The sequence below is a fragment of the Stenella coeruleoalba genome (genome assembly GCF_951394435.1).
Source record: "Stenella coeruleoalba genome assembly, chromosome: 16".
NCBI classification, from domain to species: domain Eukaryota; kingdom Metazoa; phylum Chordata; class Mammalia; order Artiodactyla; family Delphinidae; genus Stenella; species Stenella coeruleoalba.
Genome location: NC_137162.1, coordinates 22,275,555 through 22,295,140, shown reverse-complemented (window position 1 = coordinate 22,295,140; position 19,586 = coordinate 22,275,555). Strand labels below are relative to the sequence as shown.

Here is a 19,586-nt window from a genome sequence, read left to right as displayed (position 1 = left end):
TCCCAGTGTAATTAATAGCTAATAAATATTCTATGCAGGCAGTGTGAGGTAGTGGTTGGGGCAGAACTGGAAACTAACTAGGGCTGTGAGATGACACAGAAGTCACCTTGGTGCCCAGCACACAGGGCAGCCCGCCTGCAGCCAGATTGTTGTGCAGGGTCTCCCTCCTGTTGGAGTGAAGGGCTAGGTCTGAGCTCTTTCTCTCTTGTGTTATGTGACTCTGAGAAGGTCATTTACCAAACTAGGCTTCAGACTTTTTCTCTATAAAACGTGGGTTATTAGAATTTTAGGATCAAAGGAGGATGTTAAAATCAGACTACTGACTTTCAGATCTGAAGGTCTTTACCATCCTTTACCCACTGAAACCTCTTCCCTTCTCACTCTCGCCCAAGGGAACAAAGCTCTGTGATGTTGCTGGGAAGTCTGTGTCTCTGGGGCTTCCGCTCTTTTTAAACAGCACGTGCATTCCTGGCTGACACCCTGTGTTCATTCAGAGAGCTCCCCTGGTTTGAACTGCCTTTTCCTTTCCTGTGATCCTATCCAAATACTTCCTGGGCCCTTCTGTGGAGTTTTTCCTGAGGCTTGGGCAGACCTCTCCCTTCCCACAATGGCTCCATTGATAGCGACAGCAGCATTAACCTCCAAAACAACCAGAGCAACCTCTCCTCTGAGTCAGGAACTGTGCTGAATGGACCCCATGCTTTTTCTCTTCTAAACTTTGGAGAAGATCCAGAATAAGGTACTTTTTACAGGTAAAGAACTCCAGACTTAGGGATGATACTTGAACATTGTAAAAGCTGAATGTTAAATAAAACCATAAACTACGCTGGCAAGCGTGAGCACTTTAAAGCTCTCTCCCATCCCCCGTTAATTTTCAACTTTGAAGCAAAACAGTTTCTAAAGCCCATAATCTGTATATAAATTTTTATCTTGTTCTTTCTACTGTCCTATTATTTGGTTTGGAACATTCCTATTACATATTTGCACCCAACACACACTCACACACACACAAACACACACATGTGTGTGTACACATGTATCAACAAGCTTGTGCTCATAGAAACTTCATTCCCATCAGGGGTCTAGAGCACTCTGTGGCACGTACCAGTTAGAAACTGAGATCTTCAAAAGTGAGACTCCAGCCTTGACCCCTGAAAGACTATATTGAGGACAAGAAGTTTCTGTGAAAATTATAAACTTAGATCAAATGTCCTCCTTTGGCATGATAAGCTTGTGGCATTGCTTGCTTCTAGGCAATCTCTTGATTTTGGCCCAGTATAACTTTCTAAGTGTTGTCTTGTATTGATAGCCTTTGGACACTCAGGAGGCCATGATGACTACAGGGAAAGTTCTGGAATTACACATTTTTTGCCAAGCATGGGGCTAGGAATTGGGGACATGAGAGAGGACAGGAGGACAAAATAATTTAGTAGAAATACAGAAAGTCCTTCACCAAGGATGATGCAGTGGGGTGAGTGTATCCTAGGTGGAGTGCAGGTTCTGTGGGTCCCCAGGTGAGGGGCATCTGACCTTCAAACCTCTCCACGGATGGTTTACTCTGTGTCAGGACTTATCCTACGACTCTGCATTTATTTTACTTTGCATCAAAGGGAGTTGTAGACCCGTTGTGCCCTCATGGCCTATAGAACACCTGAATATAGAGACTATTTTACTACTGACTCTAACTCACAGAGGGACAGTTACCTGTGCAGGGCTGAGGGTGGGGACACCCAGGGAAGGCTGCGTGGAAGAGCTGAGAAAAGCCTGGAAGCTGCTTGGAGCAGTGACAAGCAGGACACATCATTCCAGAAAGCAAGAGCACTGGGCCAGAGCACGGGGGCACGAGAGAGGATGGGAGACGGGCTTGGGGAATGTCAGTCACCTCTTCTGTGAGAAAGTCACACTAGAACTCCAGTTTATGCCAAGAAAAGACACGAAGTTATCTGCAAGGTCACACCCAGCCATGAAAAACCGAGAAGCATGTTTGTTCCAGTAACTTTCCAAATTGAGTTTACAAAGAAAGGAGTGGGAGACGGAGAGACAGAGACAGGGAAAAGGACAAATAGTAGGAAAGAAAAAAAATAGGAATCCAAGTGGAAAGGAGGGAGGGAGGGAAGGAAGGGAGGAAGAAATGAAAGCAGTTTTGTGCATGGGGGAGAAAATACACAGCATGTATTCTCCAGGGCTTTCTGTGGGAGAGGGACGTATGCTATTTACTTAGATGTGTTCATGTGTTATATGATGAACGCCAGGACAGAGGGTCAGTTCAAGGGACAGCCTCTGAGACACGTGGGTATATCCAAACCACTATTTCTTCACTTACTAACTTTCTATTTTCATCACACTCGATATTGAATATCATATTTGGAACATGATAAATACTCAATAAAGATCAATAAGACATGATCCTTGCCTTCCATAGTGAAATAAACAGAAGGAGATGACACGTTTGTCTGTCTTCTCTATATTCCAGCTACACCTCAGCCATGCCAAACATGCCCATACTCCGTATCCTTCACACGTGATGTTCCATCTGTCTGCAGTGCTCTTCCACCCAGCAGACCCAGCTCTTTCCCTTACTTCCATAAGGACTTGGCTGAAACACCAAATGCCACCTTATCAGAGATTCTGTGACAGCAGCCCCTGCCCCGCCCCGTCACTTTTCATCTAGACTCTGCTTTGTTTTGCTTCCTAGAACATACCATCACCTGGCACTATGCATCTGTTTATAACCTGTCTCCCCTAACCAGAAGGTTAAGCTCTATGAGAGTCAGGCCTTTGCAACATCCCTTACTATCCTTCGTTCATGCCTAGAAGGGCAGCTGGCCTAGCACAGATGTCCAACAATGCTTTTCAAATGAATGGATAATAAATAGGTCTGCAGTGAACCAGACCTGGCTTCAAATTTTAGCCTGCGGCAATGGCAAAAATATTTAGCCACTGTAAGCCTCATTTTCCTCATAATTAACGTGAGGAAAATAATCATAGGTGCTACCTCCAAGAGTTGTTGTTAAGTAGTGCAGCAGCGCCAGCCAAATAATAGGAATATAATGCACGATCCTAGCACCTGTGTTGCTTGAGAACACATGGGGCAAAGGAGGGGGAGGTATGAGTAAGTGGCAAGACCTTTACGCTACCTTTTGTTCTTGTTTTAAAGCAGGAGTTAGAAACAGGAATTTTTCCAACCCTTAGAAATTGCCACACATGCATGTTACATGGACTGTTGCTGCTGAGTCCTGGGGGAGCCTGAAGACCCAGGAGAAACCCAGTCCTCTGTCCTAGAGTTAAGATCTGGACATCTAACAAGGTCATGGTGAAGGTGAAAAGAGATGAGACATGTCAAGAAAGGACTTTAGCAGGCAGCAACCTAAGTGCCCATTCACTAGCACAGGAACGAATGACATAGGCAGAGTCGTCACACAGTGTAAAACGATACAGCAGTGAAAAAGGCTGCACTGGAGCTCCACTCAGCACCATGGACAGAGTGCCACGCAAAGTGCTGGGCGACAAGGCAGAAGGGAACCCAAAGTATGATACCATTTCTATGAAGTTCAAAGTATGCAAATCAATATTATACACTGTTTAGGGATACAGACACAAACAACAGAAGGTAATGGTATGAACAGGAATGATTGACACCCATTTCAGAAGAATGGTTAGTGGCGGTAATCGGAAGATGCAATTTGGGAAAAGGTACTGTGGGCTTCAACTGTGTTTGCAACAATGTAATTACGAGGTTGACACAGACTCTGGTCCATCCAAACCCAGCCTGTCATCTGTTTTTGTGTGACCCATGAACTATGAATGACTTTCACATGTTTTAATGGTTGAAAAAAGTCCTAAGAAGGGTAACATTTCACAACCGGTGAAAATTACGTGAAATTCAAACTTCAGGGTCCATTAGTAAAGTTTTCTCAGAACACACACACATACACACACAGGAAAGATCTGGAGAAGACAAATTTCTCTCCTGCACCTCTGTGTTCTCCCCCTCGGGATGGGAGGTAAGGACACAGACCTCCTCACAGATAGGTGAGCACACAGGAGGCAGGGGAAGTAGTAGCACATAATGGATACAAAGGACCTAATTTGAAAGCTGCCCAGCTGAGCCTGTTACTGCACTGTCACTGTCAGGTTTTTCATTGCTGTGTGGGGAGGCTCGTGTTATCTTATTTTATGCTTTTCTGGTTGGTTTTCAGGGTCGTCTTTAGGCTGCTAAGTCAGAGGCCAAATTGAAATCAATAGTCTTTGAAATTAAGAGACTTTTGCAATAGGAAAAATGGGGTCAGAAGGACACTGCTAGGAAGACAAAGTGGTAGTGGTGCCAAAGCCTGGGAGCTCAAGGTAAAGTAGAGGTCACGCCCAAACTGCTGGCTGGAGACTCCTGACTTTCACTCTCTCTCCCACGCTTCTGTGATTTTCTTTCCCACCTTACTTGCACAGCAAGGTTTCTTTTTACCTGATACTTTAACACCCTCTGGGGGAAGGACTAAGTGTACCCTCTCTGCTGCCCAGCCCATTGTTTTCAGTGTCAAGTAAAATCCTCAGGTCCTGACCCCCGGGGCATTTTCCATTGTGGCCAACTCCAATTCCTCCAGGAGCTCCCCCTTCCCTCCAGGCCTTGGCAGCCCAAGGACTACTTATTGGGCTGGCCACTTCCAAGCAGCCGGCATCCCAGGCTTTATCTGTTGCCTATAAAGCTCAAGGAGAAACCTGGCAACCGTTCTACACTGGTCTGAATGTCCTCTCCAGGTATGAAAGGGGGACACTGTGCGCACGGTACCAAGAAAAACTGGAGACGTCTGGTTAGAAATCGGTGGGGGCGTAAAGGACACTCAAAACCCCATCAAGCAATAAGGTCGAAGGGAATTCAGGGGATGCTCTGAAGTCCCTTCACGTGCCTCCTAAATGTATCTAGGACGTTGGGTTACATTTCTAGGATCACTCTCTATTCTCAGTTGCAGGTTACTCAACATGGGAGGATCCTTTTCTAAGCCAGAAGAAACACCTCTGGAGTATATCCTTAAGAACTGGAAACTTAAATTTTACTGTCAGAGTGCCTGGCCTTTATATAAATTGGGGGATGGAAAATGGCCTGAAAATGGGTATCTTGCAATTGGATCTTTATTGCCACAGGATGGGAAAATGGACTAAGGTTCCCTATGTTCAAGTTTTCATGGCCTTTTATCATCATCCTGCTCTACGTGGCTCCATCATCAAAAGCCTGAGGAAACAGAAGATCCCTCCTAACATTCGAAATGGTCCCCTCTGACTTCTCCCAACTCTCAGCGGGGAACCAAGTTTCCCCCACTCTTGCAAGCTCCCTCACTCCTCCAGAGATTCTTCTGATCAAACTGAGACCCCACCTCCCCAGAGAAACAATCCCTGCTTGGACAACATCTTATCAGCCAGCCTGCCCCTGTTATTAGGGCCAGTTTTAGCACTATTCGGTCATATTTTAGCTGTGAAACTATGACTACAGAAAGGAAAGATGATTTTTTTTTGACAATATGGCCACAATATTCTTTAGACTCTGGAGAAAACTGGTTAAAATAAAGCTTTTTTTGAAGTTGTAAAACCGGTTCTTTTTGCATGTGCAATTAGAGAAATCTAGCTTGTTAAAATGCTTTTTGGTGTATTTTCAAAATTCTGACCCTGAGAGAATAAAAATATGCCTAGGAGAAAGCTTGAGGTTAACTCTTATCATGTCCTGGGGAAACAAACACAGCCCACTTTGCCTGAGACTTCGGCCTTGGGTTGCTTAGTGAAACTTCAAGTCAAAAAAAAAAAAAAGAAAAAAAAAGGCAAAGAGACAATGTAAGCCTCAAGAGGGAAACTATGAGATCTCTGTCTGGATATATGTATGTCTCAGTATGTGTCTTTGTCTTCGCATAATATTGCTGAAGTTAATTTGTAAATGAGCTCTATTTAACTGGCTTAAAAGAAAAGTAAGTGCTCACTAATCAAACAATTCTAAATACAAGACAGAAACTAAAGATGTTTGGGTTTATTTGACACACGCCTTGTACCACATTGAGAAAAAAAAATGTGCTTTGGAAAAATACATGTTTTTAGAGGTTGTGGAATGTGATCTTGAGTTTGCTGATCAGAAAACGCCAGTATGACAGTTACACCTGGTTTCTTCTTGGTTTTCACTAGAGGTCATGGGTTTTTAAGGGTTAAAAATTATAATATGTAATCAAAGCTACCGAAGTGACAAGAGAAGCATTTCAGTGCGTAAAGCAAGTAGGATATATGTTGTTGGCCAGAGAAGATATAAAGACCAGAGATATTTTTGTTGGGGAAAGTGATGATAATAAATTTGTCCTACAGTTAGTTGTTTATAGATGAAAAAAAATGGGCAAGTTATTGATAATACGGATCCAGGAAGTGATAAAAGTTTTGTGGAAAAGGAACTATGAAAAAAAAATTGGTACGTTGTTAAGACTGATTAAGACTAAATTGAAATTAATTAGGTAAATAAATTTTGCTATTAACAGTAAGCTGGTACCAGACTGAAATTTGGTTCTCTCTCTATATTAAGAGAAATGCTGCTTTTGATAACAGACTGTGTAAATTTCTTTGCCTTTAAGTGATTTATATTTGCTTTTGAAATCTTTTGTTACTTTGGTTAAGTATTATTTGACAATGATCTATGAAGATTATAGCACACGTAGAGAAAGTTCATTCTGCTTCTACGAGATTAACCCCCCCATTGTCAGACTTCTGCCACCCTGATGCCCTGTAGCATGGCAATGGTCTACTCCTAAATCAGGGAATTTAAAATGGATCAACAATAGCTGTAGATTAAACAGTCAGCACTATGGGAAGACATGTGCTGTTCCCAGACCAGGGCTCGAACCCATGTCCCCTGCATTGGCAGGCAGATTCTTAACCACCACACCACCAGGGAAGCCCTTGGGTGTGTTTAATAAAAATGGGGGTAATTAGAAAAAATTATGTTTCACTAAATATTATCGTAGTTTCATTAGTTAAGTTCTGTGTTTACTAAGACTCACTTCCCAGATAGTCCCTTGCTGTTATGTGATAGTTACAAGTTTTAATTGAGTTATTAAAGGGACACTCTAAGTTTGTTTCTGAAGCCTAACTTTGTAATCAATCTTTGGATAAAGATCAGATGCTCCATGATCTACAACCAGGAGATTAACAGCAGGCTACAGTCATTCAAGTTTAAAGAAACAATTAGACTATGCTAAGGATAAGGAGCCTGGTAACACTAGGAAATTGGGCTAAATGCCTTATGGACAATGCCCATGTATACAACTTCCCTTAAAGATAAGGCCTGGTGAAAGACAGACGAAGCCAGACAAGCTGGGGCTGTACTAGGCCATACCTAATGAAAATTTCTTCACTTAAATTCTTACTTATGACCTTACTAATACTGCTAGCTGTATTGTTTCTATTTTTGCCTGTTTTACAAAATTGTTGTTTCTTACATTACCAAATGTGTGACTGGGCCTTCGATAAAATGATGGTATATAGTCCCATAGGAGATCAATGACTGGAAGAGTGAAACTGGAGATACAGGAAGACGCACCAAGAGGGAATATTTTCCTAGACCGTAAGAGATTAGTAAAGCAGGAGGTCCAAAGACTTTTGGCTACTCACAAGGCCTAGTCCAGTAATGGCACACTGAGCATTCCTAGCTCTGTGCGACAAAATAGTCATAAAATGCCCCCCAACCATGGTCAAGTTTAGGACCATGAAGGGGCCCTGCCAACAGGAAACTGGCACGTGCTGTCTGCCTCTACAAAGATTAAATCTGAAGCTGCTGCAGCTGCTGACCTTCAATACCCCCTGAAAGGAGTTCAGGGTGGAGATCAGGAATGAGGCATTGTGTGCTCTGGGAAAAACCTGACCAAACAGGCCTTCAGATGGTTAGATATTTTCAGGTAAGGATTTTTATGAGCCCAAATTCTCACCTTTCTCATACCTAGAAAAACTCTAAAATCATTAACAGTGACAACTGCTTTGGTTTATGTGTTAATAGCACATCAAAGGTTAAAACCTACTTGGATAAAACTAGACAACTGGCTACCTGACTACAGGTCTCCTCAAAGTGCCAGGTCTAGACTAGGATTCAGGCTTATCTTCCTGAAAAAAAAAAAAAAAAAGATCTATTTTGTCTATTAATGTTCAGGTTGTCACTCCTCCAACTACTTCTGAATCTGTTATATCTACATCAATAACACTAGGCTAATTAAAAAAAGACATCAAAAAAAATATGACCACACCAAAAGGCTCCATTCCTTTGGACAGGGTAACCCAAGCCCTGACTCTGTCTGGACCAGGATCAAAAATTGTTACCAAATATAACTTGGTTCTTACTCCTGCTTTGGCCACTGGTTACAATAATTCTTTTACTGATATTTACAATATTTGCAAACTCGGTAAGTTTGTCTCTTTCAGATTGCAACACTTTCACATCAGGATAACGAGTGATGCAGAGATTTCAGCCACTCCTCAGAACAGATCCTGCCAGAACACCAGCGTAAGTCACCCTGGGGTCCCTTAATGAGACAGGGCGAGAGCTCCATGACCCCAACTAGATACGGTCTATGAGTCCCTTGCCAGCCTGAAGAAGCGACAGAAGCCAGCCCATCGTCCCTCATGCTCCCAGCAAAGATTTCTTGGGGTTCATGTCTCTCAGGGGGAAGGTGAGGTAGGAGATAGATGGGCCCCTGCACTGGACAGCTGGTGTTTGTCAAGTGGAGTAAAACTGAAGCTTTGTTCTCACCCAGACACTCCAAGGACAAAGCTAGTGGCAGAAGCTGAGCTCTGCTGAAGTAAAGAGATAAGATGACCACTCCTAAGGTCAAGGAAAACTTCCCTATCTGCACATGTGCAGGAAGGCTCCTTGGGGGTCAAAAAGGGAGCGGGCATCACCCCATAATATGTGTGGACATGTACCCACAGGCCTCTGTGGTGGGATCCATCTTAGCAAATAGTTGCACATGCATGTTGGGGAGCCTCCTAGGACCACTCAGGTGTGAAAAAAGAAACAAGATAATTGGCCAAATATAAACAAAGACCCAGAAGGACTGTCCTAATAAGTGATTTAAATCACCTCTTCAGGGCTTCCCTGGTGGCGCAATGGTTGAGAGTCCGCCTGCCAATGCAGGGGACACGGGTTCGTGCCCCGGTCTGGGAAGATCCCACATGCCACGGTGTGGCTGGGCCCGTGAGCCCACACTCTTCTCTGGGTGTGTATCTCTGCCTAGTTTCTGACTAACTGCACTCCTCACTAAGGGAGGACGCCCAAACCCTTTCTCTCTGGGTGTGCATCTCTGCCTTACTTCTGTCTTAACAAACTGTTTCTCTGTGGGCTCTCCCACTTGTTGTGCTATGTCTCTAATAATAAACTTTGTACGTGTTTTTACAGTTTTTTGCCTCTGTGAGAAATGCATTTTTCACTGGGGGCAAGAGCCAGGGGGTGTGGTGGTTAGGATTCCTGGTTTTCATCCAAGCTACCCAGGTTCAATTCCTGGGCAGGGAATTAAGATATTGCTTCACACCACCACTCACTGCTGCCTCTCCAAGATCAGTAGGTGCCACTGGACTCTCTAAGTCTGGAAGCTTGATTTAGGCATAGGGGAGGAGAGGTGAGAAGGCATTTGGTAAACGTGTTGGGAAGTGAAAAAAACAAGCAGGACCCTGTGGGGCTCCTGGACGCAAAAGCCTTTCTGTGGTCCCATTTCTTGATTACAGGAAATAGGCTTCATTCAGCCTCCAAGACCTTCCCTGAGTTCCAACAGGCAGGTTCAAATGGTTGCTCATTAGGGAAGGGAGGGGATGCAGAGACAAGGGAGGACCAGTCAAGAAACAATAGTGCAGCCTTGGGGCAGGGTCCTGGTTCCCCCCTCAAGAGATATACATAACAGTATCTTTGAGCTGTTTTTCAGATACTGAAATCCCCACCAGGTGGGAGAAGTTAATGATATGCTGCCCACAAGCACTCAGACCCCAGACCTGCTGGAACCAGAAGGTTGATGATGCTAATTCCCACTTTCCTTCCTACCAACCAGTCAGAAGAATGTCCATGAGCTGATCACACCCTCCTCTTTGAACCATTGCTATAAACTCCTCACTACCCACTACAGGTCGGGACACACAGTTCTGAGGGCATTAGCCTGCTGTGGCCCCTTTTGCCTGGCAAAGCAATAAAACTATTCTTTTCTACTTCACCCAAAACTCTGTCTCCAAGATTTAATTCGGTGTTGGGGTACAGAGGCCAGATTCGGCTTCAGTGGCAGGGAGCTATCAGAATCTGAAACTGACCAGAAGTGGAAACTTCTAACCTCTTCCCGGGCCCCACCCTAGAAGTGATTAATATATTAACTGATTGAAAAAGAAGGTAAAAGGAGGCTATGAAACATGGGGTCTAATAATGCCAATTGGTGTACTAGAGCTGGAGTGGCAAGTTTGATATGTTTTAGATTTGCATAAAAATGCAAATAATGCATAACATTCTTCTCTAGAACATTAAAGAGATTTGATAGCCTTTGAAGGGTCATTGAAGAGGAAATACAAATAACCGAGAAAAATAAATACAAATTCTTAACCTCACTCCTAAGTAAATAAATACAAATTAAAACAATAAGGATATGCCACATTTTTGCTCATCAGACAGGCTATGTTTAAAAAAATTCTCATAACAACCTGGACTATTGAGGGTACGTAAACACAGGCATTCTCATATTTAGAGAGTATGCAATGATGTATCTATTTCAGAGGGAAATGTGACGATGCCTATAAAAATTAAAAATGTACACATTCTTGGATTTCCCAGGGAAATCCCAGGGATTTCCCGTCAGTATTTTTCTTTGAGCAGTGCTTGCTCCCTAAACACGTCTGAATGCTTATTAACCAAATAGGTAATATGTGCGTACATGTATGTATCAACACTCTTTGAAATAGCCAAACATCTATATATCTATTAATGAGATGTGATTAACAAAATTATAGTTGGCTGCATAACGGGGTTCCTATGTAGTTATTAGCCATGAAGTGGCTAAATTTACATATACTGACATAGAAGGATTTTTAACTTGCTATTGCATTCACCCACACTGAATCTGCCATAACAGTTTTACAACATGAATATTTGTGAGTGTATATGTATGTGTACACACATACATATTTATCAGTGTAAGCCTGAACAATTTCTGGAATAATATAGAAGACATATTTTTAAAAAAAAAATACCAACTTTGGGGACTTCCCTGGTGGTTCGGGGGTAAGACTCCGTGCTCCCAACGCAGGGGGCCTGGGTTCGATCCCTGGTCAGGGAACTAGATCCTGCATGCGTGCCACAACTAAGAGTCCGCACGCTGCAAGTAAAGATCCCACATGCCGCAACTAAGACCCGGTGCAGCCTAAATAAATAAATAAATATTTTTTAAAAAATAAATAAAATTGCCAACTTTGGGGAATGAGAATGAAGATCAGGAAGTGGATCTACTTCTCCCTTGATACACTGGAATACTACTTATCTTTTTATTGTCATCGTTGCTACTTCTGGTGGTATAAAAGTAATTAATGCTTATAGTGTAAACTCAAACCATTTCATTGCTAATACCCTGGGGACTGGTGAGAACTGAGGTCTCTATCGCCTTCCCGCAGTATCTCAGCAGTGCTCGCCTTATCCAGATATTGATATGCATGCCGTTCAATATGGAAATTCGATTGGAGGGGTGGAAAGTGAAAAGCAGAAATGAGATGTCCAGTTCTTACCCACAACAAGAATTAGTGAGATGGTGGCTATACAAGGTTGTGATTTTCCTTTGATTTTTATCTCAGCTTATAAAATGCTGGCTTGAGTTTCGTTTCAGAAAGAGTTTGGGGGCAGTCTTTTTCATAGCTGGTTAAAGGGCCAAGGTTGTTTTTCCCCAGTGAAAGAGATTAGTCTTATGGCAAGTTGTTACAAGGTTAGTCACTCAAGCATATAGACATGGAGACCAGTAATTGTCCCCTGTCCCTGCTGGCACGGATCACTACAAGTACAGAAAAAATTCAGGTCACTGGCCAGGTCTTTCATTTCAGAAGTAAAAGGGAGAAGCAATAAAGCTCAAACTTGGTACTGCAGGTTCTCTTACAAGATGATGTATATAGATGAGCATAAATATAAAACTATAGACCCATGTGTAATTACCACGCAAAGAATTCTGATAAAATTTATATTCTTGAGGCTTCCCTGGTGGCGCAGTGGTTCAGAGTCCGCCTGCCGTTGCAGGGGACACGGGTTCGTGCCCCGGTCCGGGAAGATCCCACATGCTGCGGAGCGGCTGGGCCCGTGAGCCATGGCCGCTGAGCCTGTGCGTCCGGAGCCTGTGCTCCGCAACGGGAGAGGCCACAACAGTGAGAGGCCCGCGTACCACACACAAAAAAGTTATATTCTTTTCCTCCAAATTACATATACATACTGGCATACAATTTCAGGGAGTCATGAGTTTCTCATGCTCATCCATTAGCCCTAAGGGACTCTACACACCCTGTAGTTAAAGGCCCTTCTGTAAGAAGACGTGCCCAATGGTGACACACACAGATATTTATTAAGTCAACACACATCAATGTGCCAGGCTCTGAGCTATGTTTTGTGAATGGAACCAAGATTAAATAAGATACAGTTTTTCACAAAGATTTCAATCCAAGAGTTGGGTCAACGTTTTCTCTCTAACTACATAGATTACATACATACATACATACACACACACACACACCTGTACCTGTATTAGGTAAATCAATAGAATGTAGGTTTCCTTTTTATTATTATAATGTACTGGGTAGCAGTTTTAGTGTATTACGTGCACACACACACAGGGTATTTAAACAGTAAAATCTTTGTTTACTGGATGAAGACCTGTCAATTTGTCCTCGGTTGAACACAGGGGCCAATAACAAATGCCACATCCAATAAACACGTTAAAAATATTCCAATAATACTTCCTGTGACTGATTGTAATTTAGGCTACTCTCTTCAGCTTGCTTCCCAAGGCAGAGAGGTAGTACAAGAGAGAATAACATCCTTGTCGTGGTTGTTAACTACGAAGCATCCAGATTTCAGAGCACAGCTGGCAAGAAATGTTTGTGTAGGTCACAGACCTTCGTAGAGCAAACGCTTTCCAGAGCTCACCTGCCCTCAAATATGGAGACTTCAATGGAAACAGAAATTAATTATAAAATGTAATCTAGGGAGATTTGAAACGACACTAAAACTAAACTTTGAATAACAAGCCCACATAAGCATTTGCCACTCACCCCATGGCGATAAGCAAAATAAGCGAGGAGGGATTTTTTTCTGTGTCACGTGTCTCAGTGCATTGTCTACAAAATTCCTAAACCCATTAAAATCAGAAAAAAAATACTTGTTACAAAGTAAAAAAAAAAATCATATTATTTTGGCATACACCCTACCAGATGTATGACCTAGAATATAAACAATGGGTTTCATATACTAAACAGTAATGAAAGGATGGAGAAAAAAGAGGGATCCCAATTCTGGAATGGGGAGAGAGATAACATAGAGATACTGGATTTCTTGGAGCAAATGACCAGCCTGGAGTCTGATTTTTTTTTTTTTTTTTTTGCGGTATGCGGGCCTCTCACTGTTGTGGCCTCTCCCGTTGCAGAGCACAGGCTCCGGATGCACAGGCTCAGCAGCCATGGCTCACGGACCCAGCCGGTCCGCGGCATGTGGGATCTTCCTGGACCGGGGCACGAACCCGTGTCACCTTCATCGGCAGGTGGACTCTCAACCACTGTGCCACCAGGAAAGCCCTGGAGTCTGATTTTGATAAATACACTCTCAGTTATATTTGCTAATAGCTTGCTACTCTGACCTCTCCATGTTCTTTCCTTTCTCCTCCTGTTTCTTTGACCTGAAGCCATGTTTACTGACTCTCTTGGAGAACAACAGACAGACAGACAGATACACAGAGAGAATACGATACTGAGAAAATCTCATTGATTTTTATATTTAGTCAGGTCAGGAGTTATGCTTAGATCCTTTATTTCAATTGGTAGGTTTTGTTTTGTTTTGTTTTGACAGGGGTAACTTTTCAAATTAAATCCCTTTATTGAATTTTCACTCTTGGATAGTTTCTGAAGATGCTGTCTTTGCAGAAAAGTAAAATAAAATAAATAAAATTAGAATGGATATATTTCATGCCTTGTGAAAGCTGAGCCTGAGATGACAGTTTGGCATTATCAACCTCCGTGCCTGCAGGGAGCACAGGAATAATGTTGGGTGAAAGAAAACGTGCCGATCAGGGAAAGTGACAGCCGTGTTGTTTTCAGGATACGGGGTAACGTGCATTAAATGCCACAAGCCAGAAAGCAGCATTATCCCCCAAAGCTTGAAAATAAAATCAACCTGGGATGCTACCAATTCCACCCAGAGCCTTCTAAACAAGGGGTGTAGTCATGGGAGACAGACCCTAAAGCTCTTTCATTAGTCTTTCGTTGTGGGACTTTGTTACTATAAGCGTGTCCCACAGACCAGAGGCATCGGCTTCACCTGCAGACTCTTGGGCCCTTACTGAATCAGAATCCACATTCTAACAAGATCCCTCGGTGGGTCGTATGCACGTTCAAGTTTGAGATGCAATGCTGTAAATTTATCAGACAACCTGGTAAGTGAGGTTAGGTAGCCAGCTGGTAATCCTGACAACTGGTCAACTCTGTGTTCATTCATTCAATACATATTTATTAAGCCCCACCTACATGTAGACACTGTAGAATGTGCTGGAGATGCAATACTGAGCAAAGGTATACTTGGCTCCTGCACACATAGAACTTAATAGGCTGGTGGAGAGGAAAACCTGTGATCAAATGGAATGTGTAATTTCAAACTAAGAAGAATACAATAAAGAAAAATAATAGAGTGGATGAAAGCAAACAAAATAAACTGGTTTAGATTAGGACTTCAAGAAAGACTTCCTTAAGAAATGGATGCTCTCCCTGGATTTGATATAGTTCTATGGTTATTCTGGATGTTATCATTGGGGGAAGCTGGGTGAAGGGTTCAGGGGAACTCCATACTATTATTTTGCAACTTCTTTGTGAGCCTAAAATTATCCAAAAGTTAAAAAAATTAGAAATGATGCTTAATCTTAATCTGAACCATCTTCAGTAATACATTACACTGAATTGGTCAGGGAAGGGGGAACAAAGAAAGGTATTCCAAGCAGAGGAAAGAGTAGGTATTAGAGTCTTGTTATGGAGACACAGAACTTTGTAGTTTCTAAGAATTGAAAGCAAACCCAAAGGCCTGCAGGTGATGACCGAGGAGGGCACAGAGTGAGATGAGGCTGAGGAAATGGGCAGGCGGGAGATTATGCTGCAGCTACAGGTAAAGGTGAGAACTGTGTTCTTTATTACTAGAGCAATGGGAACTAAAACAAAGCTCTAAACAGACGGCATGGCAACTTTTGACTTAAGACAGCTCTGGCTACTGGGTACTGAGAACTGAACCATGGAATCCAAGATAACATTATCAGCTCTGGTCACCACCAGAGAGAGCCCACTTTATAAGGAAGTGGGGGGCTTCCCTGGTGGCGCAATGGTTGAGGGTCCGCCTGCCGATGCAGGGGACGCGAGTTCGTGCCCTGGTCCGGGAGGATCCCACGTGCCGCGGAGCGGCTGGGCCTGTGAGCCATGGCCGCTGAGCCTGCGCGTCCGGAGCCTGTGCTCCGCAACGGGAGAGGCCACAGCAGTGAGAGTCCCGCGTACCGCAAACAAACAAACAAACAAACAAAAGAGGTGGGAAAGCAGCTCTAAACTGTTGAGATTATTCTGTCAGGTACAATCTGGGCACATTACATATCAGAGCTCTGCCTGAGTTTATAAAGGAGAAAGGAGATGGTCAGCTTGGACCCTGATCTATCCCCACACTGATTCTGCCGAAGAATATATTCATTCCCCAAAGGGGGAAAGAAACCTCTGGAGATAAAAATATCTCCCTGTGAGCACATAGTAATGGAGTAGGTGTGGTTTCTGGAGAGTCTGGATGGCAGGGGTGACGAGCTTCTTTGAGCTGTGAGCTGGTAAACCATGGGTATCATTTGCCTTTGCATCAGAAAAGTGGAGGGCAAGCAGACAGGCTCAGTGTCAGTGATGATGAAGTGTGTGAATTGTGAGGGATATTTTTAAAACAGAGAATGTCTCAAAAATTAGATGATCACCCTCTGGCTCAGTGCTGAACAACTTCGACCAGGCTCTTGGCACTGTGGTAACTGGAGAGTCCATTCTCTTCCTTTTCTCTGCACTTGAGACCTCTTTCTTTTCACCTGGGTTTTCTCCCCTCATCTATTTTCCTTCTATGCATTTCCCCCTTTTCTCTTTTTCCTTTTTCCCTTTCACCTGTAGTTCCCTAGTAGTACCCCCTGCAATGCTTAGCCCTCCTGGAGAACCTCAGGAACAAAGAAGGGGAGGGAAATCCATGTTGTTGTCGTTTAAATATATTACTTAAACTTTCTATGCCTTGGTTTCTTCATCTGTAAAATGGGAACCACCACCTATGAACTGTAGTGAAGATTAATTGTGATAAAGTATAGAAAGCCCTTAGCATGATTCTGGGTACAGGGCAAGTGCTTAGTAAATATTAGCTACTATAGGAATCGTTATTATTAACTTCTTTAACTTACAGTGAAGAAATGGAGGCATAAAGAGTTGAAGGAACTTTTTCAAGGTCACACAGTGAGTGAGTGAACTTGTGAGTCAGGCAGACATGGCTTTGGATTGTGGACCTTCAGCTTTGCTCTCCATCGTGTGCTAAAGCCAAAACGTCCACAGGAAACACAGTCTTTCACTGTAGCCAACCTAACTAGGGATGTTCAGAACCACCAACTGACGTTTGCCTCCTGCCGCTTACGATGGGGGACAGACAGGATGATGCTCTTCTACAAGCCCTTTCCAAGTGTTTTGTCAATCTCCCACTAGACAGTGAGGCATTGCCTGGATGATATCTGATAAAATAAGGAAACTGGCAAAACAAATCAAAAGAGCAGCAATAATGCAATAATAACAAGTGTTTACTTAAAAAATAAGAAAGTTTGGAATTTTATCATCTCCTGCAAAGAAAAACCCCTTGATTGGATGAGAGTTGCAGAGAATTATTAAGACAACTCTAGGTAACTAAGGCCAAAAAAAAAGTCCTCAGGTCCAAACAACTCAGATTATTGATTATCACCACTGTGATTTCCTTTAACACAGATGTGATTCATGGCAGATCGATAAAATTAATTACTATTAACTTCGTGGAAAAGTTGCTTTACTTACGACCATCCACAGTTCTGGCCTCGAGATGCACAAGATCTGGTTCCTTGTTCGACCCCATCACAGACCTAAATGATGGAGAAACATCAACATTAATGAATTCCCATGTGCCTCAGGGAAACTCAGCTGAGCCCATAAACTACTAATGTTCACGGGATTCTAAAGCCACAATCCTTAGGATACATCTACTGTATTTATTGATATAGCCTGACAGTACAATTTTCACTTCAAATAAAACCTATAAAAAATCCTTTATTTGATGAAGGCCAGGCTTGACTGTGGCAAGGATACTGTGTGTTATTAACTCCGACTTGCAAATGAGTCCCATGCATGTCATATGTAACAGTCTCACTGACAGTATATTAAACTTTCAAGAGTTGTCAGGCAGATGACAGGCAAGCTGCTTTACCTGGGTAACTTGAGCAGTGATTTACACACAGCAAACTGATCTAGTTAATGTTTTCATTTGAAATTTGCAGAACTACCTACTACTATCCTATGAACAGACCACATGACCCAACCAACGTAGTGGCCAGAACAGCCTAGAGTGACCATTCTCTGTATTGTTGAACCTGTGTGAGTGGGAAACACAGATGCACCCATATTATGATATGTGCCAGAAATCACAAGTGTAAGTAAAATACAAGTCTATTTAAAATGCCTTGGAGGGCTTCCCTGGTGGCGCAGTGGTTGAGAGTCCGCCTGCCGATGCAGGGGACACAGGTTCGTGTCCCGGTCCAGGAATATCCCACGTGCCACGGAGCGGCTGGCCCATGAGCCATGGCCGCTGAGCCTGTGCGTCCGGAGCCTGTGCTCCTCAACGGGAGAGACCACAACAGTGAGAGGCCCGCGTATCGCAAAAATAAATAAATAAATAAATAAACAAACAAATAAAATGCCTTGGAGAGGACCCTCAAGATGGCAGAGAAGTAAGACGTGGAGATCACCTTCCTCCCTACAAATACATCAGAAATACATCTACATGTGGAACAACTCCTACAGAACGCCTACTGAACGCTGGCAGAAGACCTCAGACTTCCCCAAAGGCAAGAAACTCCCCACGTGCCTGTATAGGGTAAAAAAAAAAAAGAAAAAACAGAGACAAAATAATAGGGATGGCACCTGCACCGGGGGAGGGAGCTGTGAAGGAGGAAAGGTTTCCACACACTGGGAAGCCCCTTCGCGGACGGAGACTGCGGGTGGCAGAGGGGGGAAGCTTCGGAGCCACAGAGGAGAGCGCAGCAACAGGGGTGCGGAGGGCAAAGCGGAGAGCTTCCCGCACAGAGGATCGGTGCCGACCAACACTCACGAGCCCTAGAGGCTTGTCTGCTCACCCTCTGGGGCAGGTGGGGGCTGCGAGCTGAGGCTCGGGCTTCGGTCGGAGCACCGGGAGAGGACTGGGGTTGGCGGCGTGAAAACAGCCTGCAGGGGGTTAGTGTGCCACGCTAGCCGGGAAGGAGTCTGGGTAAAAGTCTGGACCTGCCTAAGAGGCAAGAGACTTTTTCTTCCCTCTTTGCTTCCTGGTGCTCGAGGAGAGGGGATTAAGAACGCTGCTTAGAGGAGCTCCAGAGATGGGCGCGAGCCGCGGCTAAAAGCGCGGACCCCAGAGACGGGCATGAGACGCTAAGGCTGCTGCTGCCGCCACCAAGAAGCCTGTGTGCGAGCACAGGTCACTACCCACAGCCCCCTTCCCGGGAGCCTGTGCAGCCCACCACTGCCAGGGTCGCGGGATCCAGGGACAACTCCCCCAGGAGAAGGCACAGCGTGCCTCAGGCTGGTGCAACGTCACGCCGCCTCGCTCGCCCCGCACACCATGCCCCTCCCTCCCCCCCCCCCCGGCCTGAGTGAGCCAGAGCCCCCGAATCAGCGGCTCCTTTAACCCCGTTCTGTCTGAGCGAAGAACAGACGCCCTCCGGCGACCTACACGCAGAGGCGGGGCCAAATCCAAAGCTGAGCCCCTGTGAGCTGTGAGAACAAAGAAGAGAAAGGGAAATCTCTCCCAGCAGCCTCAGCAGCAGCGAATTAAAGCTCCACAATCAACTCGACGTACCCTGCATCTGTGGAATACATGAATAGACAACGAATCATCCCGAATTGAGGAGGTGGACTTTGAGAGCAAGATTTATGATTTTTAACCCTTTTCCTGTTTTTTTGAGTGTGTATGTGTATGCTTCTGTGTGAGATTTTGTCTGTATAGCTTTGCTTCCACCATTTGTCCTAGGGTTCTATCCTTCCTTTTATTTTTTTATTTTTTTCTTAATAATTATTTTTTATTTTAATAACATTATTTT

General features: G+C 43.9%; 1 protein-coding gene across 5 annotated transcripts in view; it reads right to left on the bottom strand.

Annotated features, from left to right (window-relative positions):
* SORCS1 (sortilin related VPS10 domain containing receptor 1) overlaps positions 1–19,586 on the bottom strand; it is a 552,802-nt gene that overhangs the window by 145,003 nt on the left and 388,213 nt on the right. For all 5 annotated transcript variants that reach the window (XM_079901008.1, XM_079901005.1, XM_079901009.1 and 2 more), the window contains one exon: positions 17,299–17,363. In XM_079901008.1, the coding sequence (XP_079757134.1) occupies positions 17,299–17,363 (65 nt within the window). The remainder of the gene's footprint in view (positions 1–17,298; positions 17,364–19,586) is intronic.